Consider the following 25,017-nt stretch of genomic DNA (forward strand, 5'->3'; position numbering starts at 1 on the left):
CAGGTGTGACACAGAATACATCAGCGGATTTAGACGAGCCGACCATCCCATCAGAATTCCAGACAGGTAACCAAACGACTTGACGAAGAGTGTGCTTTGAAATAAAGTCTGACTGAGTTCGACTGAGCTGACAGATGGGCCGGGGCCAGGGAGCTGATTCCAGGGTCCCGAAAAGAACACTTTCACATGTATAAGGCTATTATTATACTAAATTTATTTAGGAGCCTTCTGGGCTTGATTGGCAAACACAGTTAAATATGTTGCGACCCAAACAGGGAGTGTGGCACAGTGGTTAATGCTTTGGACTAGAAACCCTGAGGTTATGGGTTCAAATCCCATTACTGGTACTGTCTGACCATGAGCAAGTCACTTCACCAACCTGTAGGGAAACAGAAATGTCACCAGTTGTATCTCAAATGTCGCTTTGGATAAAGGCGTCAGACAAAAAGGTGAATGTAAATGCAAAAAGTGTTCCTGATTGGCATCAGCATAGTGCCGAATGGGCATTTATAAAATTCCAAACAGGAGTTAAGTAGGAGAATTCCAAACAATGGGAACCGGAGTAATGGATAAGTGTTCAAGCTGTTTCTTGTAGATCTTCAAAGAACTGAACTCACAAAGATTTAAGGATCGGGCCACCACTGAACTGAACGAGTGTCCACAGAGTTCCCGACAGAGGGGTTCACAGAATTCCAAGCAGAGGACACCACCGGGCTGAATGTGTTTTAGATCAACAGCAGCACACATGTGAAAGCTCTTAGATAAGTAAGGATTTGATGGCAGTTCTACATAGGCTGTGATGAGAGGTCATGTTTTACTCTAATGCTGGAATTCTATGAGGAAGCAATAAAAGGATACAATCAAAGTGGAGCATATGATATTATTTATCTTGACTTTCAGAAGGCATTCAATAAGGTGCCACATGAGAGGTTGGGCATCAAACTAAAAGAGCTGGGGGTTCAGGGTGTGGTGTGTAGATGGGTGCAGAATTGGCTCAGACACAGGAAGCAGAGGGTGATGGTACAAGGAACCTCATCAGAATTGGCCGATGTTAAGAGGTGTCCAGCAGGGGTCAGTTCTAGGGCTGCTGCTATTTTAAATATATATAAATGATTTAGATAGGAATATAAGTAAGAAACTGGTTAAGGTTGAAGATGATACCAAAGTAGATGAATTGGCAGATAATCTCGAATCCATTATATCATTACAGAGGGACTTGGACAGCATACAGTCTTGAACAGATTTGTGGAAGATAAGTAAATCAGTAAATGTAAAATATTACATGTAGAAAGTAAGAATGTTAGGTTTGAATACACAATGGAAGGTCTAAAAATCGAGAGTACACCTTATGAGAAGGATTTAGGAGTCGTACTTGACTCATCACTATCTAAATCCACACAGTGTTCAGAATCCATTAAGAAGACTAGCAGAATGTCAGGTTATATAGCACCCTGCTGTGTGGAGTACAAGCCCAGGGAGGTTATTTTCAGGCTTTATAATTCACTGGTGAGGCCTCAAATGGAGTCCTGTGTGCAGTTTTGGTCTCCAGGCTACAAAAAGGACATAGCAGTGCTGGAAGAAGTCAAACGAAGAGGAACTAGGCTGACACAGGGAATGAGTTATGAAGAAAGATTAAAAGAGCTGAGCCTTTTCAGTTTAAATAAAAGGATATTAAGAGGAGATGTGATTGAAGTACTATTTAAAATTATGAAGGGAATTAGTACATTGGATTGAGACTGCTACTTTAAAATGAGTTCATCAAGAACATGTGGACACAGTTGGAAACTTAAGAGCAAATTTTGCACAAACATTAGGAAGTTTTTCTTTACACAGAGAACCATAGACACTTGGACACGGTAGACGGTAGGACTGTAGGAACTTTTAAAACCCAACTTGATGTTATTCTAGAGGAGTTAAGTGGATAGGACTGGTGAGCGTTGATGCGCTGAATGGTCTGTTCTCATCTAGATTGGTCTAATGTTCTAATGTAGCCCCATATGTATGCACATAGGAACGCCAGTGCAGTGTAGCCACATTGGGGGTTACATGTATAGGTTCATAGGTTTATAGTGTCATTACTGTTACATAAATCCATAACCTAAATATTGAGACAAGGGAAAATATAGTGGTGAAAGAGGCCTGGTCTTGGTTTGGTGCCCCAGCACTGCTCCTCTGTTCTTGGTGCTATCATTTACAGTAGTTGTTTTCCTGTTACTTGCAATTATGGGGATTTTTGCCTCTAAGATGTCTCCTTTTGGATTTACGGTTGGATTGTGCCGTTAAGATTTTAGATGATTCTACTTTATATTCCCTTTCCCTTCACTAGTTAAATGAGGAAGCCTTCTTTTATTGTTTAGATCCTAGTGTGTATTCTATTCAGAAAATCTATGAAAACATCTTGTTAATTTAAGTTAAGCCTATTCTAAATTCACTTGTGAAATTTCCAGTTTAGAATGAGGAAACAAGATAAAGATTATAAAGCCTGGGGCACCCAAAGGTGATCCTTGTATAATTTAAATTATATTTTTAATTCAATTCTTTTACATTTATATAGCACTTTTGCATAGTGAGTGGAGAGCCATTTCAAACACTGCCAATGTGCAGCATCCACCTGGATGATGCATCCATCCATCCATCCATTTTCCAACCCGCTGAATCCGAACACAGGGTCACGGGGGTCTGCTGGAGCCAATCCCAGCCAACACAGGGCACAAGGCAGGGAACCAATCCCGGGCAGGGTGCCAACCCACCGCAGGACACATACAAACACACCCACTCACCACTGGATGATGCAATGGCAGCCATTTTGCACCAGAATGTTCACCACATATTAGCTATTAGGTGGTGAAGGGGTGGGAGAGATAGCCAATTAGAGACAGGAGATGATTATGGGGACAGAATGACTAGGCCGAGTTGGGAAATTCAGCCTGGACATCGGGATGCACCCTGCTCTTTACAAAGGATGCCCTGGGATCTCTAACAACCACAGAGAGTAAGGAATTTGGTTTTATGTCTCATCCAAAGGACAGCCCCATTTTTATATGTATGGGCATGCTGGGCAGTTGCCCGGGGGCCCCCACGAGCATAGGGGTACCATACTAATGTATGTACAGTGCATCCGGAAAGTATTCACAGCGCATCACTGTTTCCACATTTTGTTATGTTACAGCCTTATTCCAAAATGGATTAATTCATTTTTTTCCTCAGAATTCTACACACAACACCCCATAATGACAATGTGAAAAAAATTTACTTGAGGTTTTTGCAAATTTATTAAAAATAAAAAATTAAGAAAGCACATGTACATAAGTATTCACAGCCTTTGCCATGAAGCTCAAAATTGAGCTCAGGTGCATCCTGTTTCCCCTGATCATCCTTGAGATGTTTCTGCAGCTTCATTGGAGTCCACCTGTGGTAAATTCAGTTGACTGGACATGATTTGGAAAGGCACACACCTGTCTATATAAGGTCCCACAGTTGACAGTTCATGTCAGAGCACAAACCAAGCATGAAGTCAAAGGAATTGTCTGTAGACCTCCGAGACAGGATTGCCTCGAGGCACAAATCTGGGGAAGATTACAGAAATATTTCTGCTGCTTTGAAGGTCCCAATGAGCACAGTGGCCTCCATCATCCGTAAGTGGAAGAAGTTCAAAACCACCAGGACTCTTCCTAGAGCTGGCCGGCCATCTAAACTGAGTGATCAGGGGAGAAGGGCCTTAGTCAGGGAGGTGACCAAGAACTCGATGGTCACTCTGTCAGAGCTCCAGAGGTCCTCTGTGGAGAGAGGAAAACCTTCCAGAAGGACAACCATCTCTGCAGCAATCCACCAATCAGGCCTGTATGGTAGAGTGGCCAGACGGAAGCCACTCCTTAGTAAAAGGCACATGGCAGCTCGCCTGGAATTTGCCAAAAGTCACCTGAAGGACTCTCAGGCCATGAGAAAGAAAATTCTCTGGTCTAATGAGACAAAGATTGAACTCTGTGGTGTGAATGCCAGACGCCACGTTTGGAGGAAACCAGGCACCGCTCATCACCAGGCCAATACCATCCCTACAGTGAAGCATGGTGGTGGCAGCATCCTGCAGTGGGGACGTTTTTCAGCGGCAGGGACTGGGAGACTAGTCAGGATAAAGGGAAAGATGACTGCAGCAATGTACAGAGACATCCTGGATGAAAACCTGCTCCAGAGCGCTCTTGACCTCAGACTGGGGCGACGGTTCATCTTTCAGCAGGACAACGACCCTAAGCACACAGCCAAGATATCAAAGGAGTGGCTTCAGGACAACTCTGTGAATGTCCTTGAGTGGTCCAGCCAGAGCCCAGACTTGAATCCGATTGAACATCTCTGGAGAGATCTTAAAATGGCTGTGCACCGACGCTTCCCATGCAACCTGATGGAGCTTGAGAGGTGCTGCAAAGAGGAATGGGCGAAACTGGCCAAGGATAGGTGTGCCAAGCTTGTGGCATCATATTCAACAAGACTTGAGGCTGTAATTGCTGCCAAAGGTGCAACGACAAAGTATTGAGCAAAGGCTGTGAATACTTATGTACATGGGATGTCTCAGTTTTTTTATTTTTAATAAATTTGCAAAAATCTCAAGTAAACTTTTTTCATGTTGTCATTATGGGGTGTTGTGTGTAGAATTCTGAGGAAAAAAATGAATTTAATCCATTTTGGAATAAGGCTGTAACATAACAAAATGTGGAAAAAGTGATGCGCTGTGAATACTTTCCGGATGCACTGTATGTTGTGACTTGCTGAGTGGTTGTGTAGGTAGGGGCCCCAGTGCACTGCTTTATAATGTTGTTAAGACAGCCCTGCATTGGGATCCACATTTAGACCACATTGTAGGCTATCCCTGCTGGCCTCACCAACGCCTCTTCCAGCAGCAACCTAAGCTTTCCTGGTTTTTCTCCCATCTGAATATTGTCCAGGCCCAATCATGCTTAGCTTCAGGTGGATGACCTGTACTGAAGGGCAAGTGTTATTGATGATCTGTCCATCAATCATCCTTTCTACAGAGGGAGGAGGAGACGAGGCATTAAGCGAAAGCACCAACCCCTGACTCAGAGTGGAATTACCATTCGACGACCCTGAAGTTGTCCACCATGCGTGCGTGTGTGACACCAGATAATCTTTTCTAAAAGATCTCACACCTCCTCTGCTTCAAATTCCCTCGTTATTATTGTCACAAGTTACTGTGGATTTTCCTGTTTATTTGTGAGGAGGCTGCTTGTGCCTTGTTTGAGGAGAGATCTGTATACTCCACCATTCTTTGTGTGACATATTTGCCTATTTTGCATGCATAAAGTGCATCTTGTTGAAGAATAGAAATGTGTGATCTCAAAATTCATTCGGCTCTTAAATGCAGTGTACATTCAGTGTTCTTAGAGGGATGCATTCCCTTTGCTGCCTGACCCTCTTAGAAAGACCACATTAGACTGTCAGATGGAGAGGGCAGTGCTAACCCAAAGTGACACTTGCATCAAAGGTGCTTATGTAACCAGTGCCTATGGATTTTCTTGTAGCCATGGAACAAGATGTGCTGGTGAAGTTTCAGCAGCGGCAAACAACAACATCTGTGGTGTGGGGGTGGCGTACAGCTCCAAAGTGGCAGGTAAGCAGCTTATTGGACTCCATCCATCTATTTACCAGAGCATTTAACATTCAGTACAGGATAAAATTGTGAAATATGAGAAAACTCAGGCTGGAGGGGAACATCAGATGACACATCTTACATGCTGAACAGCTTTTCTTTCTTTTTCTCTCCTTTTTCAAGGTATTAGAATGCTGGACCAGCCTTTCATGACTGACATTATCGAAGCTTCTTCCATCAGTCACATGCCTCAAGTTATTGATATTTATAGTGCCAGCTGGGGCCCAACAGATGATGGGAAGACAGTAGATGGACCTCGAGAGCTCACCTTACAAGCCATGGCAGACGGAGTGAATAAGGTAGAAAATTGGATGCCACGGGCTTGGCATGTGCCCATTGGATGCAGAGGGATGAATGCTGCTGTGCTACTAATGTCTTAATCTTTTCGAATGAAACGAGAAGCAGGTAGAGGGCCAGCCAATCAGACAAATATGGAAGAAACAATAATAATTGAGTACTGCATAGAGGTCCTTGACATGATAGGGAACTAAAATCAGACTTTCTATGCAGACTTACTGTAGCTTTATCTAAATGCCAAATCCCTCTATTGTTAGCAAAATAACATAATAAAACAACAACTATAGGACAGTAAGCTTAATGCGCACCACAGGCAAATGAATGGAAGGAATTATTAAGGAAAAGATTGAGCAACACATGGTAAGAACAGGAGTTTCACTGAACAATCAGCATGGCTTTAGACAAGGGAGGTCGTGCTTTACTAACATGCTGGAATTCTATGAGGAGCTACAAAAGGATACAACCAAAGTGGTGTGTATGATGTTATTTATCTGGACTTTCAGAAAGCATTCGATAAGGTGCCACATGAGGGGTTGGGCATCACACTGGAAGAGGTGGGAGTTCAGGTTGTGGTGTGTAGATGGGTGCAGAATTGGCTCAGATAAAGGAAGCAGAGGGTGATGGTGTGAGTACCTTATCAGAACTAGATGATGTTAACAGTGGTGTCCAGCAGGGGTCAGTGTTAGGGCCTCTGCTATGTTTAATATACTGTATATATAAACGATTTGGATAGGAATATAAGTGACAAGCTGGTTAAGTTTGCAGATGATACCAAGCTAGGTGAACTGGCAGATAATCCAGAATCCATTATATCATTACAGAAGGACATGGACAGCACACAGGCTTGGGCAGATTTGTGGCAAATGAAATATTATATCATTAAATGTAAAGTAATAGGCATAAGAAGTAAAAATGTGAAGTTTGAATACGCAAAAAATAATGGTCTTTATGAGAAGGATTTAGGAGTCGTAGTGGTCTATCAACTGCCAGACAGTGTTCAGAAGCCATTAAGAAGGCAAATAGAATGTTAAGTTATATAGCGCCTTGATGTGTGGAGTACAAGTCCAAGGAGGTTCTGCTCAAGCTTTATAACACAGTGGTGAGGCTTCATCTGGAGTCCTGTGTTCAGTTTTGGTCTCCGGGCTACAAAAAGGACATAGCAGCGCTAGAGAAAGTCCAAAGAAGAGCGACTAGGCTGATTCCAGGGCTACAGGGGATGAATGAAATATTAAATATTTAGTTTAAGCAAAAGGAAATTGAAAGGAGACATGACTGACGTATTTAAAATTATGAAAGGAATTAGTACAGTGGATCAAGGCTGTCAAGATAGATAGATAGATAGATAGATAGATAGATAGATAGATAGATAGATAGATAGATAGATAGATAGATAGATAGATAGATAGATAGATAGATAGATAGATAGATAGATAGATAGATAGATAGATAGATACTTTATTAATCCCAAGGGGAAATTCACATAGTGTGGTAGATAGTAAGACTTTAGGGGCTTTCAAAACTTGACTTTGATATTAGCTTTGTTGGTCTGAATGGCCTGTTCTCATTTAGATGGTTCTAATAATAAATAATTATTTTTAATACGTAATTGCAAAATGAAACAACGCTAAAGAATGGAAGTTGCATGGTAAGAGCTTGACTCATCTGCAGTTTACTCAGTTTGGAACATTCACTTTCCTAGTTCATCTTGTCCTTCTGATATAATTGTGTGTGACGTGGGGTGGTGCTACCTCTAGATGGGCCACTGAGCAATGGATCAAAACCTTCTGAAACTTCTTATTTGTCACATGCTGGACAAAAGGTCTTGGGAATTGACTTTGTAAAGCCCCTTCTGTTGAGCGTACATCATGTTTATTTGCCACAAGTGCTCAGATGAAATATCTAATGACATCAAGCACAGGTACTGTTCACTTTTCTCTAGAAGTTCCCATAGTTCTTATGTCAATTAGAGAGTTGAGCACATGCAGCCAAATAAATGTCAAGGCAAAAGCGAAGGGCACACAAGTTTGATGGTTTGAGGTGTATTTCCAAAATGTTGAAATTCTGCAGTGATGTGTCCTGATCAGTTAGTACAAATAGTCAGGGTGCATCCCAGGACACATCGCTCATTTATAAAATTATGTAGTTGATCGTCACTTCTGAAAACAGATTTAAAGATCCTAATTATTAAACTTCATACACAAAAATGCATTTTTGGATGCTGAGTCCCATATTTTAACATTTTCTTTCAGTTATTTATTGAATCTCCAGAATTCCTTAAAAATGAGAATGTCTGTATAATACTGAAGTGTATATTATCATTTAAATTGATGTTACTTATCATTATGCAAAAATAATCTAAATGGAATTAAACTGAATTAAATATAATGTCCTTTCTAGGACTGTGGCCTTGGTATGGCAGAAGGTTTGTGGGCTTCAGTGATCCTTGTCTGGAAAGAGCGTGTAGTCTTGATGGGGTACCCAATGGCACATACAACACTTCAATTAGTAGTTCTGAATAAATCCAAGAGAACCTTACCCAGAACCTGGATATCTAGTGCACCAGTGCAGTCAGCCTTGAGAATGGAGTTTGCCAGGCAGTGCCCACATGGGCCAGTTGGTCTCCATTCAAAAAAGCCACATGGAGCGCCAGATGAGCTCCATACCTACAAGCTAAAGCTTAAGGTTCAGGTACAGAGCTAGTTGATTATGGCCAAGAGTGACACAGAGTCAGACATACCAGACCTCGGCAATGGAAACTGGAAGTCATTGATGAAACATACACTTTCATTAAATTGCCCCTAAAATTAGTTTTGCAAGTAATTTTGCAATTTTGAAACATGGAACCGAATGAAATTAGGCTTTTTGGGGAGTTTAGAGTTTTTCGGCGTGTAATGTAATGAATATTGGTCCCAAAGGGTCATTCCACAGCTGTAGCCATAGTCTCCTTCCTCAGCCTCCTTCCAGGCAGCTCCATAGGGTCTCATCTGCCTCATGTACCCCCTGCCTACACATTTACGCCATTCGTGAATATATAATTGTGCCCACAGTGGCCAATTTCTTTGTGAATGTGCTGTAGTATTAGAGGAGCAATAAGTGAACGTTTGTGGAGAATTGCAGGGTGTTTAGCTTTCTCTGGCTTAGCAGATTTGTTGAGTCTTCCTTCGAATCTCATATTCCATCTTATATGATCAGGTCCAGTTTAAAGTTTTGACTGTTCCTTTTTATACGGGCATTTTTCTTTAAAGTCTTTAATTCTTCTGGAAATTGTTGCAGCTGACTGAGGTGGATAAGCTCCGATTCAGCTTTAGCTCAGACTTCTGAAGACATCAGGTTTGGTTAAATGTAAGTTTGTATCTTTTCATGTGCTCTGTGATGAGCGTTTTTTTGTTTTTCTGGGTTACTCTTGGATTGGCTGACTTTGAGCTGAAATGTCTTTCTTTCATTTGTTAAGTGCACCAGTATGTCCTTAAGCTTGATAAACCATGCCACAGCGTTCTTTAGGCATAGCCATTCTAAGAAAGTAGGTGATGTGTTTCTTTACAGGTTCAGTAATCTCTTCTACACTTGTCATATTAACTGGATAGATTTTAATTTCTGGATCATCTTCAGAAAGTGAATTATTCAGTTGATCTGGTCCTTTTGGCCACACATGTTCTGGCATTCACAGGAAACGTGGACCTTTTGAGAAAGCTTTCTATGCTTAGCCCTCTGGATGCTTGATCTGCTTAATTTAGGGCAGATGTGATGTACTTCCTTTGTGAGGGTCCTGAATGATTTCTAATCACTGCTCTTCTGTTGGCACTGTTTTCATTTGAAATGTATTTTAGCACTGAGGTGCTATCAGTCCAGAATGTAGATTCTTGTAGGGGTATTTGAAGTTCACCTTTTAGCATCTTGTCCATTTTGACTGCTTTAATGGTTGCTGCTCCAGTCTTGGAATTGTAACACGCTTCAATGATATCACTCTTAATTTCCCTATAAGGAGTGAACAGTGTTTTTCACCTCTTTCATTGGACAAGAGAAGATATGTGACAGTTCCATCTTCACTGGCATCTGCAAAATGGTGCATTTGTGTCGACTTTATGGTTCCAAACCATGCAGGTTTGATGCATCTGTTCACATTGTAGTTCACTAGTAATTGTAAGTCATCCTAACATTTTTTCCATTTCTGAACAAAAAAATAAAAATAGAGATCATTTCATGCGGCAAAACGAGGTTTATCCTTCTAGATCAGATACCCCAGAAACACCCAGCATTATCTTTGTATCGCGGCAAAGTTGACATCACAAACAAGGGCACCCCAGGGAATTTTGAGAAGGATCTCCATGGAGATGGCAGAAACAGAAATCCAGCACAAGGTGCCCAAACAAGACACAAAATGGCGTTGTGACATAATGAGCTTTTTCAGACTAGATTCTAGATCAAATTAAACTACAATTCGAATTCCTTGAGTCTAAAAAAACTTGTAGTCCAGAAACTAGAAACTACACAGGAATTTACACAAAAAATGATAAAAGTTGGAGATCCTAACAGGTGAATAACCAAGATCTGGTACTTGGAGGGGCATGCTTAGCAGGAACAACTTGCCTAATCTGAACCCTAGTAGAGAGTTGTTATTGGATTTCTTGGCTAGTCATGGATTGCCCACATTTAAAAACATGGATACTTATAAGAGTACCTGGGCCAAAGGACAATGATAATTCTTACAGTAGTATCATCCTGTCTGAGGGCACATGTTCTTGACACTCTGGTAAACTGAGGTATTAAACTGTTAACTGACCACCATTTTGGGGTGGGCTGGTTCAAATGGATGGTGCACCTGTTAGACAGACCTAGGAAATAAAATCTATAATGAGGGATTACAGGGAATGACTGCTCAGGATGAGCTCACCACTCACCACAGGAAGACCTTCCCATGCATATCAGGAGACATCAGGGCATAGACTTTGAATTGACCATTTGTAAGATCATGGTAGTTGAGGTTGCTACAAGGAGCTATGGTCCCAAATTTGTTCATCTCTGTCATGGCTAAAACCCTGGAACCCATTGGTATCAAGCTGGAGAAACGCCTTCCATGCATTATTAGTAGTAGGTTCTCCAGATTTCCTGGAGAGGTACTGGTGCACCAAAAAGGCAATAACTTTGGTAATGTCTGAGAGGAAACCTCACGTGTGGGCGGAACAATGGATCTCCTCTTTATTCTTGCAGGTATATTTAAGGGATTATGTCAGTCCTGTTTTCATGTGCTTTGTGAATTTGGAAAAAGCTTATGACTGTGTATCCTGCAGATCTTTGTAAGGAGGGCTTCAGGAATATGGGGTTCCTGGCCACTGCTTTGCATTGTTTGGTCTCTGTTCTTGCAGAATGAGGGTTATGTTCACATACTTCACTTGAAGTTGAGTCTATTCAATGAGCGTGTTGGACTCTGCCAAGGGTGTATCTTGTGTTCTTGTGTTAATGATTTTTATGGTTAGGGTATAAAGACACAGCCAAGGACTGGAGGGTATCCAGTTTGAGGACCTATGGATTGGAACTCTGCTGTTTGAAGATGATGGTGTTCTCCTGGCCTGCAATGATTTGCAGTTGAGTGTGATGTGTCCTAAAAAGAGACTTTAAAAGTACAAATCTGAAGTCAGGGTCCTCTCTTGGAAAAGGATGGGTTGTTTTCTTCAGATAAGAAATGAGCACTTGCCCCAAGTGGAGAAATTTAAGTATCTCAGGGTTTTATTCATGAGTGAGACATGATTCAGTTGTCCAATTGGCAATGAAGCGGTGCAGCAACAATATTTTTGAGAAAATTGTGGCAGTAAAGAGGGAACTAAGTCATTGGTTGAAGCATTTGATTTAATCATCAATCTACGTGTTAATCCTCCCTTATGGTCAGTGACTGAACAGAATGAGACCAGTAGTACTAGTTGCCCAAATTAAGTTCTTATGGAGGTGACAGGGTGAGGATCTAGGCAAAATGAGAGTACCTTTGAGAAAGACTGCTGTTTCATGGAGTTGAGCCTATTGAGGTGTTTTGAAAATGTAGAAAGGATGCTGCGTAGACTTCACCCTTGATAGATAAATATGGCATAGGCCACTGGGAGAAGACTTTTTTTTCCCCACTGTAAACCACCAGGGGGTGTACTGCTCCCCAACCCTGACACAGACTGGTTGAGACACAAGGCTTGCCAGACAACACACCTTTATTTAAATGCGGAAGCGTTTTTCTTTTCTCCCCACTTCACAGCACAGTACAACGCACCAAATATATCACAGTCTCTTCTCTCTTTCTCTCTCTCAATTCTCCACTCCTCCTCCTGCAAGCTTTATCCTCCACCTCCCGACTCTGGCTCCTCAACTAATGGTGAGGCAGCTTCTTTTATAGTAAACCCAGAAGTGCTCCAGAAGTTTCTTGACCTTCTTCTGGCTGCACATCTGGGTGTGGTGGGTGGAAGTGGTTCCACTAAGGACTCAGCTGCACCTGCAGCACCCCCTGGCAGTGCCCACAGAGCCCAGCAGGGCTGCTCCAAACTACAACTCTCGACAAGATGATAACTCCAATGTGGTCTCTTCCTCGGTCCTTCCACCCAATCAGCGTCCTGGCCGGGTAATAGCCCTTGCCATCCATCACACTGCATAATTTACCTTACATTGATATTGGAAAATAATATATTTTGATCAAAGAGTAAAATGTTTACATTAAATAAAGTAAACATTTGGAATTGTTGATATATTCGTTCTACTGCATACACAGTGATTATAAAAAGTATTTACTCGCCTGGAATTTTTATTGTTATACAACAATGAATCCTAGTGGATTTAATTTGTCACTTTTGACACTGATCAACAGCAGAACTCTTTTAGGGCGGATGTTGACATTTGTCGACAGGTAGCCCTGAGGGCTGATGCCAATAAAACTTGACATCCGTTGGTAGAGGGCAATAATCAGCTGTAAACACTGATAAAACATGCTGCTATGTTACTGGCAGACTTTCTTTGTTTGGAGGAATGGTAGATTCATTGACTTTGCGTCTAATCCCTGCTTGTGTGTGAGGAGCAAAGAGCAAATGGCACCGACATCTGGTGAGAGCAGAGCAAAAAACTCAGTGGATACAACAACAACTACAACATTTATTTAAATAACACATTTTAATACAAATGATGTTACTCAAAGTTCTTTACAAGATTAAGAAAATCATAAAAATCAAATTAAGCCATTTTTTTTTGGATTTTATTGATTTTATTAAAATCAAACAACATTTTGAAAAAGATTTGAACTTATCCTGTAAATAAGAATTAGATTTTTCCCAATTTTAGATAATATATAACATCAGTTACCCACTGACTTAAAGAGTTAGGATTCTTCCAGTTGAGCAGGATAAGTCTACGTGCCAGTAGTGTAGTAAAGACAGTTACAGTTTGTTTGTCCTTCTCCACTTTAAGCCCACCTGGAAGTACACCAAACACAGCTGTTAGTGGATTAGGAGGGATTGTGACACCAAGGCTTTCTGATAGGCATTTAAAGATTTTGGTCAAAAATGATGTTAATTTGGTGCAGGTCCCACATGTGACCCAGTGAGCCCAGAACTTGATTGCAACGTTCGCAGGTTGGATCTTGCACTGGAAACATTTTGGACAGTTTTAAACGAGACATATGTGCTCGATATATAATTTGAAGTTGAATAATTGTATGCTTTGTGCATATGGAGCTCGAGTGAATTCTCTGCATTGCTACCATCCACTCCTATTCTGAGATGTTGAGTGAGAGATCCTTTTCCCACTGTACTCTTGGATCTTTGAAAGGAAGGTACTGTAAAATGTTTTTATATATTATAGAAATGCTGTCTGAGTCCTCAAGACTGATCAATACTTTTTTCCAGCATAGAGGTAGTTGGGAGGGGTTCTATTCAATAAGGGCGCACACAAAAAGGCGAGCTTCAAAAGGGCGACCTCAATTGGGCGCAGCGAATAAAGGCAAACGCAACAAAATTATTACAGAAAATTTATTAGATAAAGGCAATGATTGAACGTATAAAAAGGCGAAAGCAAGAATATTAAAACATTCGCTCAATTGAAGTCGCCCTTTTGAAGCTCGCCTTTATTTACGCGCGCCTTTATTCGCCACGCCCAATTGAGGTCGCCCTTTTGAAGCTCGCCTTTTTGTGCGCGCCCTTATTGAAGGATACCGGTGGGAGGTGAGGAAAATTGGGCAGGTTCTGTTTAACAAAGTTTCTGATTTGACGGTAGTGAAAGAAATGTGCTGCTGGAAAGTTAAATTTGGAATGTAATTGTTTGTAGACTGTGATCAGATCTCTAAGTGATTTAATCCTGAATGTTTTCCAATCATTAAAATAATGCGTACGTTTGAAAGGGTTGAAAAAGATGGTTCTCGTGCAGAGGTGCCACAGATAAAAGCTTCTCTGTCTTAAAATGCTTCCTACATTGGTTCCATATTCTGAGTGAGTGAAGCACAGTTGGGTTGTTAGTATATTGGCGATGACTTGTACTTATTGAGATACAAAGCAAGGAATATAAAGAAGTACTGCAGGATTTTATTTCTATTGTGGACCAAGCCTATGTATGTTCATCTGTTTGTGTCCATGTCCAGGTTTTTATAGCTTGTATATTTGCCGCCCAGTAATAAAACTGAAAGTTAGGTAGAGCCATGCCGCCTTCTGCCTTAGGTCTTTGTAGGCTTGCCCTTTGGATATGTGGATGTATTGAATTCCAAATAAATTAGGTTATGGTTGAATCTAATTTCTTAAAAAAATATTTATTGATGTATATTGGAATGTTTTGAAATAAAAAAGAAGCTTAGGAAGGATATTCATCTTAACAATGTTAATTCTTCCAGCTAAAGTGAGATGAAGGGTTGACCATCTATGCAAGTCTTGCTTAATTTATTCCATACAGACGGCAAAATTGTGTTGATAAAGAGCTTTATATTTACTTGTAATGTTTACCCCTAGGTATTTAAACTGATCTGCAATAATAAAAGGGAAGATGTCCAGTCTAATATTAGGCAATACTAAGTAACAAAGGATAAAGTAAGGTCCAATGGCCAGGGAGGACAGAAAGTACAAACAGAAATAAACTCCAGAGGGCTGGAGAAAAAAAAAAAAAAAAATCTGCAGGGGTTCCGAGGCCACGAGACCACCCAGCCCCCACTGGTCATTCTGCTTAAAATAAATGTTCAAAATCAGTCCTCATGATCTTCAGGCTTCATGTGGAAGAATTAGACGATGATGGTCATGTGGAATTCTGGCCTTCAATCCATCAGTGTAGGGACAGCACAGTGCTTTGATCAGTTGGTAGTGGTGCAGATCGCCAGCACAGAAAAGCAGAAAAAGTCATGTTAAAATAATGTGTTTTTAGCAGTTTTTTAAAGTGCTCCACTGTATTAGCCCGGCGAATTCCTATTGGCAGGCTATTCCAGACTTTAGATGCATAACAGCAGAAGGCCGCCTCACCACTTCTTTAAAATTTAGTTCTTGGAATTATTATCAGACACTCATTTGAAGACCTAAGGTTACGATTTGGAGTGTAAGGTGAGAGGCATTCTGAAATATAAAATGGAACGAGATTATTTAAGGCTTTGTAAACCATAAGCAGTAAGTCAATTCTAAATGGCACGGGTAACCAGTGTAATGACAACAAAACTGGAGAGATGTGCTTGGATAATCTTTTCCTAGTTAAGATTCTAGCAGCTGCATTCTGCACTCATTGCAATTGATTGATGTTGTTTTTAGGTAGTCCTGAGAGGAGTGCGTTATTGTAATCTAGTCGACTAATAACTAAACTGTGAACTAATTTCTCAGCATCTTGCAATGTTATAAGAGGTCTAACTTTAACTCTGTTTCTTAAGTGAAAAAATGCTGTCCTAGTAATCTGATTAATATTCAGGTCAGAGTCAATAGTTACCCCTAAATTTTTTACCTCCGTCTTGACTTTTAATCCTAATGCATCAAATTTATTTCTAATACCCTCATTATATCCATTTTTGCCAATCATTAAAATTTCTGTTTTCTCATTATTTAGTTTGAGAAAATTACTACTCATCCATTCAGAAACACAAGTTAAGACATTGGGTCAATGAATCAAGAGAGTCGGGATCATCAGGCGCTATTGATAAATACAGTTGTGTGTCATCAGCATAGCTGTGGTGGTAATGACTTTTTGCGAATTATCGCTGAGTCCAATTTTCATGTGTTGATCTTGGGATTGAACAGCATCAGCTGATCAGACCCTAGCTGATAGCACTCCAGATAACTGGCCCCCAATTGAGCACATTCACGCAGTTGGTTTGCCTGGAAGAAATACTCAGATATCGATCTGTGGGAACCAAGCTGGCTACTTCAAAAGACAGAGCGGCTTGATGGTGGACTCGACAGATTACCAGCCTTTGGACTGCTTCAGGCTGTTCTTTCCTGAGGCTGCCTTTCAGCTAATGTATGATGAGACAAACAGGTACACCAAGCAATTTTTGATTCCTGTGCTGAGAGTGCACTGCCTCCTCATTTTACAAAGTGGAACCTGACAACAAAAGAAGAGATGAAGGCCTACATGAAATTGCAAACAGAGATGGGACTGGACTGGTGCTATAACTACTCCAAACATGCTCTGTCCCCTGGTGACTTTGAACAGGTTATGTTGTGTGAAAGATATGTGCTTCTGCAAAGTTTTATGCAGATGTTGTTGCACACAACTGAAAAAGAGGCACCAGTGCAGCACATAGTGTAAGCAGTATGATGTGGCAATGCACACAATTCTTTGCTTTGAATGTTACCATACCATGCAGGACCATACCATGCAACAGGAATGTAATATGTATGTGACATCACATAGTATAGAGCCTCATACATCAAACAACACAGATACACCTCTCTATTATAATAAAAAAATCTTGAGACGAGACGTGATCTTCTCGGAAAGACACTTTGACGTCCCGCGAGACTAGACTTTACAACCTTTGGAAGCAAGACCCGTGAGATGGTCACTTTTGCACACCACACCCTACTTACAAACAATTTAAAACAAGATCACGGACATCTAACTTCTCAATTGTTGGAATGCTTTTGGCAGACACACTTCATATGCTCCAAGCTCTTAAAAATTGTATACTACGTATATATACGTTCTAGATGGCACATCAATGACTAAGCGAAGAATAAAGAGTAGCAATGTGCAAATTCTGAAAATAAGGAAAGAAATAATCAACCCGTACCAAGTGGAATTGAAAAGCTTGTAGGTCCAAGAAATAAAAGACTTCATAAAGACATTCAAAAACATTGGCGTGATACACATGCCAAGCAGGTTAGCGATTATGAAAGCAGAGGATTTCGAAAGGCTCAAAAAAAACATTGGCGCGATACAAATGTAGAGCAAGTTACAGCTTATGAAAGTAGTAAAATTCGAAAGTATCAAAAAAAGAAATTAAAGATCGCATTAGCACAAACAAATGGACAGCAAAAAGAGATTGAATATGTGGACATAAGTGATATGTCAGAAGTAGGTAGATATTGTAAGGTTTTAAAGTTTAAGTCGGAGACTTGTAGATCGTCTAATTCGTGTTGCCATCAGGGAAAAGTAGAGTTGCCTCCCAATAAAGAGGCGTATCCACGAGAATTAAAAGATTCGTTGTTTGGTGAAAGTGAAATCCACAAACACTACAGGCAAAAAATCAGAGTCTGCAATAATCTTATCACGTTCGCATCATTCAATGCTCAAAATGAAGATTTACACAATAATGGACCATACGCTATGAGAAGTTTAATTTTGAAGAAACCATAATTCAGTCAGTTGTATATTTATGATCACAGAGAAGCAATGCAACATAGAATTGAAAGAGTATGTAACAATTCCCATGAAAATAACAATCTCTTTAAATTGTATATCTGGATAACCAAACCTGGGGTGGGTGAGCGACTTGAGCAGGGGGCAGAGCCCCCTAGTTTGTCATAAATAAATATTTTTTGTTGATTGATTCTTGAAACCATTGCTTTGTGTGCTTTTTAGAAAGCTGAGTTTTTTTGGAAAAATATTCATCCCTGGGACAAAAGGAACAAAAGAAAATTCATCAGCCCTAAAAGAGTTACCGTAAATACCCGCATATAGGACGATACCATGTATAGGATGCAGTGGATTTTTGACCCTAAAAACCATGGAAAAACCTGTGTACCTGTTTATAGGACGCATCCTGATTTTGAGTTACCGGGGTACTAATTAAAAGCTGCTGCCGCCAGCGCCAGTGATTGTATCCATGCGTTTGTGTTAGGCTGGAGTATCTCTGAACAACAACAAAGAGCGAGAAACATACTAGACGGCGAAAATGACGTATCGGTGACGTACAGGTATACAGGTGAATGTATAGTAAAATGAGCTTTCAAACGCCGTGTCATTCTCCAAAATCGATACAGTATTAGCGACGCTACACCTGAGAAATACTTTAATTTGAAATGGTGTGAAATGCCAGTGTGGGGGCAACGGCTAATCGCGCGCGGACTGAGGCATACCTCGGTAGCTACAATTGCAGCACTGCTAACCGACTGTCGCTTGAAAACAAACCTTGAAATTCAAATTGGATTCAAACCATTCCTCTCTGTCCCTGTCACACAGCCATCGAAGGTGAAGGAGAGGCACTGACACACGCGCACACGATCATAAAGTCCAATATCCCATTACGTAGTTTTAAAGATAGCTGTTCATTATTACCCAGTCAACATGGCGAAGACAACACGACAGAGCTATACTGCAATGTTTAAACTGGAAGTGATCACGTACGTGAAAGAGCACGGGAACCAGGCAGCTGAGCGACAATTTGGTCCGACAGAATGCGTAATCAGAAAATGGAGAAAAGCCGAAAGTACCATCAAAGAAATACGAAAAGTAAAGAGGGTGAACAGAGGCTCGAAGGCTCACCACCCTAACATGGAAAAGGCACTCATTAAATGGATTGAAAGTTTGTCCCTGTGACTTACTGTATTACGTAATTATTGCAAATGCCAATCTAACAGGAAATTGTCTGCGTGTAAAAGTAAAAGGCAAATTTGAATCTGATGGGGTCAGGGATATCCGGGGAATATGGTAAGGACAGTTTGTAAGGTATCAGCTGCGATAGTTTAACACTCCAGTACATTGTGGTGAATGCTGGTAACAGTCAGGCGGGCGGGCAGGCGGGCAAGCTATCAAAGTTTGTTGCGTTTGGGAATCGCTGTATGCAGAGTGTAAAACAGTTTGCGAGTGTGGCAGGAGGAGGGTTAGATTTGGCGGGCGGGGCTCTGTCATGTCGTGTGTAGTGAATTGTTGGTGGGTGGGGCTCGGTGAATTATATATATAGATTTATAATTTTTGTAATAAAAGTATCCATGTATAAGACGCACCTGGGTTTTTAGGCCTACTTCTTAAGAAAAAAAAATGCGTCCTATATGCGGGTATTTACGGTAATGTCAATGTGAAAACAGATCTCGCACAGTGGTCTAAATTAATTACATATATACAACATAACCTAATTGTATTCATCTCATTTAATATGACACCCTTAAATCCTTACTGGTGCAGCCAATTGGTTCCAGAAATCACAGAGTTAGTTCAATGGAGATCGCCTGTCTGCAAGGTGATCCATGTGATGAATCAGTATTGTGATCTAACCTACACACGGAAGACAAAAGAACATTCCCAAAAACTCCTTGCAAAGGTGATTTAAACGCACATGTCAGGGGAAGGAGACAAGCAAATGTCCAAGTCACTGATGTCACAAATTCGACAAAGAGCCATAGCAAGGTTTGAGGCAGCCACCCGCATATCATTTCCTGGCTGCAAAATTGAAATAAGTGATAGCACTGATGTGTACAAATCGGAGTCCAAAACAGAACTGAGGGGATAGGGGAAAGGTGGAGGTGTTTAAAGGCCAGTATAGGAAATGACATCAGAGTGGCCGGAACCAGAAGGGTCTTCATCCATAGGTTCAGGACCAGGTGGAATTTCCTGTGAACGGTCTGCAGAAAAGCAAGAAAAAGAGTCAGTGCACTCTACCACATCCTGGTCTGGGTTGGATTCACCCTCATTCAAGCCCTTTAGCTGCCTCGTATGCGCACGTGTGGTCGAAGGTTCGAGGTAAACAGCAGGCAGACAGCAGATGTAGAATAAAAAGAGTAATTTCTTTATTCTTTGGTGAGCAGAGGAAACTATTGCAGCCCCTGTCAGCTTTGTGTCTGACAGTTTACCAACAATAGCTCCCTCTTGTGGGGGGTGCGCTTGATTTTTATAACAGAGTACAGAGACAGCTTGTCATGGGATAAGGTTACACAATTCTTTGGGGGAATTTAGTAATATTACAACACATTTGTCCAAACAACTAAAGTAGAAGTGAAAGAACCTATTACTGTTGATTAAACAAAAATCACAGACGTTTGAACTTTAAAAAAGATTAGCAGTTTTCCTGAGTACAGACTATAAGTCGGCAGTTTGACAAAAATGTTGCAAGTTTGTTCTTCAGCTTTGCGTACACAATCTTTAGTTCATTAGTTTAAGTAAGTCATATTAATAATCAATTAATCCATAGCCTATTAATACAATCTAGTAATATACTTATAGATAAAATGATTATACAGGTAATGGTTTCCCTCTTTTAACAATCTTAATGCATTCACAAAGAACTCTTATACTTACAAATATATATATATGCATATACATTTTCTTAGCATCAGCTGCATAATAATAATTTATTTTCCATCCACCCAGATGCACACAGATAGTAATCATCAAGGCATTTTAGATTTGTTTATCTAAGTACAAAAATAGGTCAAAAGGTCCTCAGTCCAAGATTCTTTGTTCAACTATTATTTATTATTCCACACATGTGTGTGACAATGAATATCTCTTGGAGTCCAGTTAGATCAATCATTTAGAAATGGAAAGAGTATGGCATAGTTGTAAACACATCTACAAAAACAGAGTGATCCTTCAAGAAGAAGACTAGTGAGGGAGGCCACCAAGAGATCTAGGATGACTCTAAAGGTATTACAAGATACAGTGGCTGAGATTGAAGCAACTGCAAAGACAACAACTGTGCTGTGGGTGCTTGACCAGTCAGAGCTTTATGGGAAAGTGGTGAAGAGAAAGCCACAGTTAAAACACATACAATGACATCTTGGCTAGATTTTGTCAAAAAGCAACTGAGAGACTCGGAAGTCTGCTGGAAGAAGGTTCTGTGGTCTGATGAGACCCCAATTGAGCGTTTTGCCCATCAGATTAAATGTCATGTTCATAATAAGCCAAACACAGCTCATTATCAAGACCACACTGTCCCCGCCATGACTTATGGTGGTAGCAGCAGCATACTGCATGGGGATGCTTCTCTGTATCGGGCCCTGAATGGTTTGTGAGGGTAGGGGGAACAATGAAAGCAGTGGAATTCATTGAAATCCTGTCAGAAAACCTGATGCAGTCTGCAAGAAACCTGTACGCTGGGAGAAGATATGTTTTCCAGCAAGATAACAACCCCAAGCATAAAGCCAAAGCTACACAGGAATGGCTTAAAAACAACAACACTAATGTCCTGGAGTAGGCAATCCAACCAAAAAGTTGTGGCCACTCACAGTCCCTAAGCCATGTGACAGAGCTTGAGCAGTTTTGCAAAGGAGAAAGAAAAACAATCAGAGTCCATTTCTGGAAAGCGATTAGAGAGGGACGTCAGATCTGATTCAAGGATGCCATGGCTGCCAAAGGTGCATCTGCTAAAGACTGACTTGAAGTGGTGAATACTTATATTTAATATTTACTCAGATATTTTTTTTGTTTTATTTTTGTAATTAATTTAGATTGCTTTGCAGAGCTCTGTTTTCACTTTGACATTACAGCATCTTTTTGTGTTGATCAGTCTCAAAAAATCCAAATTAAATGCACTGTCATTCAACGTTGTATAACAATAAAATGTGAAAGGGGGCAATGAAATTTGAATTCCTTTATAAGCACCTATGATTTAAAGATGAATGTAAATGTTTTTTGCCATTTGGAATGAACGCAAGTATAAAAATTGTCTGAAGCTTGATTATTGCTCAGGATGTGCAAAGCAGACGTAGCCGTCCATGATGCCAGAGACTCTTTATGAACATTAGCCGTGGCTCTGACTTTGTGGAGAGTGACTGCTCTTATTATCCTCTCATTAGATTTAAATAAGTGGTAATCAAACAGCTGCTCATGAATATTTCTACAGGATACCTTGTGCTCCCAATTTCAGCTTTTCTTCTTTGGCTGGCTGCCGTTTGTCAGTGTGGCTGCTCCTCTTAATAAACAGAAAGAGCAGCCCACTAAAACGTCACGAAGACCCAGGAACTGGGAGATGTTGCTTGGCAGCAGCACTCCTCACACTGCGTCACGCATCTGCCAAATGTACAAAATGATTGTTACGGTTTGGAAGATTCATTTAATTATTTTCTCCTTAAGAGCAGTAGATCCCCAGTTAGAAGTATTGACGTGCCCACGAGGGCACCAGGCGGGCAGGCAGAGAAAGTAAAAATAGACCAATTCACTTTGAAGGCTGCAGCTCTCATGGGGTGAGAGTTTACATCATTTATGCCTCTCAGCGGATGAAGATGGGTTTGGTAGGGCAGACACCTTTTATTCACCCTGCAAAATTAAACGTCTTGTTATGAAGAAGTATATATTTGCAGTATATACTTTATTGGGAAGCAACATTGGGCTGACGTCTCAGCTGAGATGGATGGCATCCCCTTTCCTGGATAGGAAAAGTGTCGCCTCCTTTTACAATGCATACCATACAGTATAATATAAAATAAGCACAAAATAACTCTCTTAAATCTTCTTAATCCAGATTAGGCCCCCGGATAGTTATCCTTGTGACTGACAATCTAAAGACAGTTGCTTTCTACAAGGGTTGTGGACCCAACTTCATGATCTGGGAGTCCAGTGGGTATTTATTGTGTCGCCTGAGGAAACAGAAGCAGACTACATCCATACAGATAATGCCTGGCCATGGGATTTGAAACCAGGACCATGACAAGTCCATGATTTGACAGTGCTATTCACTGCACCACCATGTTATTCCACGTTAGAATCTGTTGTATTAAAGTGCATTTGTTAATAGTAATATGGCCCATCTAGAGAGAACCATTCATGTGTAGGAGTGCAGAACCACAGCATTATTTTTGATGTTGGACCTTTAGCTCCATCCATTTACTGACCTGCCTAATTCAGGCTTAAAGTTCTAGACTGGCTCAGTCTAGGATGGGATGGAGCAATCATGTACAGACACTCAATAACCTAACATGCCTGTCTCTAGTCAATATTAAAAAGTAATAATACATTTTCTTTTAAAGGGCCTTTCAAAATATTCAAGGGCACTGCTGTGGGATAGACTGGGATTATCTATTTTACTAGGCTGGAACTCAAGTCTTGGCTTAACAAACTGTTGCCAAACACTTTTATTGGCAGCTAAAAGTCTGTTTGGCCTCCCTTTAAAATGCAACATCTTGAGCCATATCTGATAAGATGGTCAATACCAGAACATGTAGCAGCCAGTGACATATCTCTCTAAGGACTCAAGTTCTGAACAAAGGATGAGTAAATTTGATAGAGAGAACTTCATACCAGTGGGCATCCAAGACTATGGGCTTACTGTATGTGTACTGAAGATGCCAATGACACAACATCTGTTCCACCCTATAGAAACAGATGTAACACCTTACATAGTTTGCTCTTCTCTCACTATGCTACAGCTTGAACCCATAGCTGATTGGTGTGGCCGCAACATAAGTTGAAGTAATCCCTTTACTCCAGAGGGTAACCGGGCTGGACTGAGATGACAAATAACTACCCTAGTGATGTTATTGATAAGTGGTTCAAAGGAGTATACATACAGCAAAAGAGCAAAGACGCTTTAACTACCCATCCTGTCGGAGATGGAGGGATCAAGAATGACACCAAGACTTTTGACTTGTGAAGACCTGGGAAAGTCAAAGAAAGATTGTTCATTTTCGTTACAACATGTTGGGATGAGATGATCACCATTTAGCCTGATAAGTTACAGTGGTCAACAAGCATTTTGCTACTGGGATTCTTTCAGCTGTACTTTAACAAATTTTACTTGCTGAGTCCAAATCTAAAAACCGTTTTCGTCCAGCACGTCCCGTTTTTTAGTTATGTTGTTCCAGATCTTGGACAACTAGGGTGATTGGACAGTAAAGGCGATACATTTCAGCATTTAAGAAATAAGTTTGGTCTCAAGAAAAGTGAAGCCAAAATTAAGGAAGGTGTTTTTGTTGGCCCTGAAATCCGTGAACTGATGCTTGACGATGAGTTCAAAAAGAAACTGAAGCCAACTGAATCAGCACCCTCACTCGTGCAGGTTGTCCAGAATTTTCTTGACAAGCACAGAGCAGAGAATTATACTGAGCTTGTGGAGAATATGCTGAAAGTATATTAGCTTACAGGAGCCGGAATGTCACTGAAGACACATTTTTTACATTCTCATCTCGACTTTTTTCCACCAAATCTAAGTGATGTCAGAGATGAACATGGGGAAAGATTTCATCAAGATATAAAGGTGATGGAAAACTGATATCGGGAAAAATTCACTCCGAGCATGATGGGTGACTACTGTTGGTTCTTACAAAGAGAGACAGATGTGCAGTACAAGTGCCTCCAACATTTTTGGGCACGCTGACCTCACTTTTATATTGAGGTAAATTGACATAAATATACTTTAACGTCTCTGGTGTTGTCTTCTGGTTTGTTTTCAGAATAAACACATCAAAACAATTTTGGTGGGACATAGTCCAAACTCCAGATAATATATTATATTTATATTCAAAAGTGTCAAAACGTCAATGATGTGTATTTCAAAAACCTGACGTGCTAGCTTCATTCCAATGTCATATATGAAACCAGTGTAAAAAACTTAATAAAGAGCTGATCTGAAGTTCCCAGAAGCAAACAAAAAATATTTTTTTGTAGACCAGTGTTATCGGTCAACAATTTGTTTTACATCAGCCAGTCAGGCAACCAGTGCAAGGGGTGGAAAGGTTAATGTGGGTCCTCTATGTAGCTAGACCTGA

The 25,017-nt window shown here is 40.6% G+C and overlaps 1 protein-coding gene across 1 annotated transcript in view; it reads left to right on the top strand.

The window, feature by feature from the left end:
• pcsk2 (proprotein convertase subtilisin/kexin type 2) overlaps nucleotides 1–25,017 on the top strand; it is a 176,405-nt gene that overhangs the window by 110,984 nt on the left and 40,404 nt on the right. Inside the window, exons 7-8 of the mRNA XM_028820415.2 lie at nucleotides 5,532–5,620; nucleotides 5,783–5,958. Coding sequence (XP_028676248.1) covers nucleotides 5,532–5,620; nucleotides 5,783–5,958 — 265 coding nt within the window. The remainder of the gene's footprint in view (nucleotides 1–5,531; nucleotides 5,621–5,782; nucleotides 5,959–25,017) is intronic.

The sequence above is a fragment of the Erpetoichthys calabaricus genome, chromosome 15 (assembly GCF_900747795.2).
Source record: "Erpetoichthys calabaricus chromosome 15, fErpCal1.3, whole genome shotgun sequence".
NCBI lineage: Eukaryota > Metazoa > Chordata > Cladistia > Polypteriformes > Polypteridae > Erpetoichthys > Erpetoichthys calabaricus.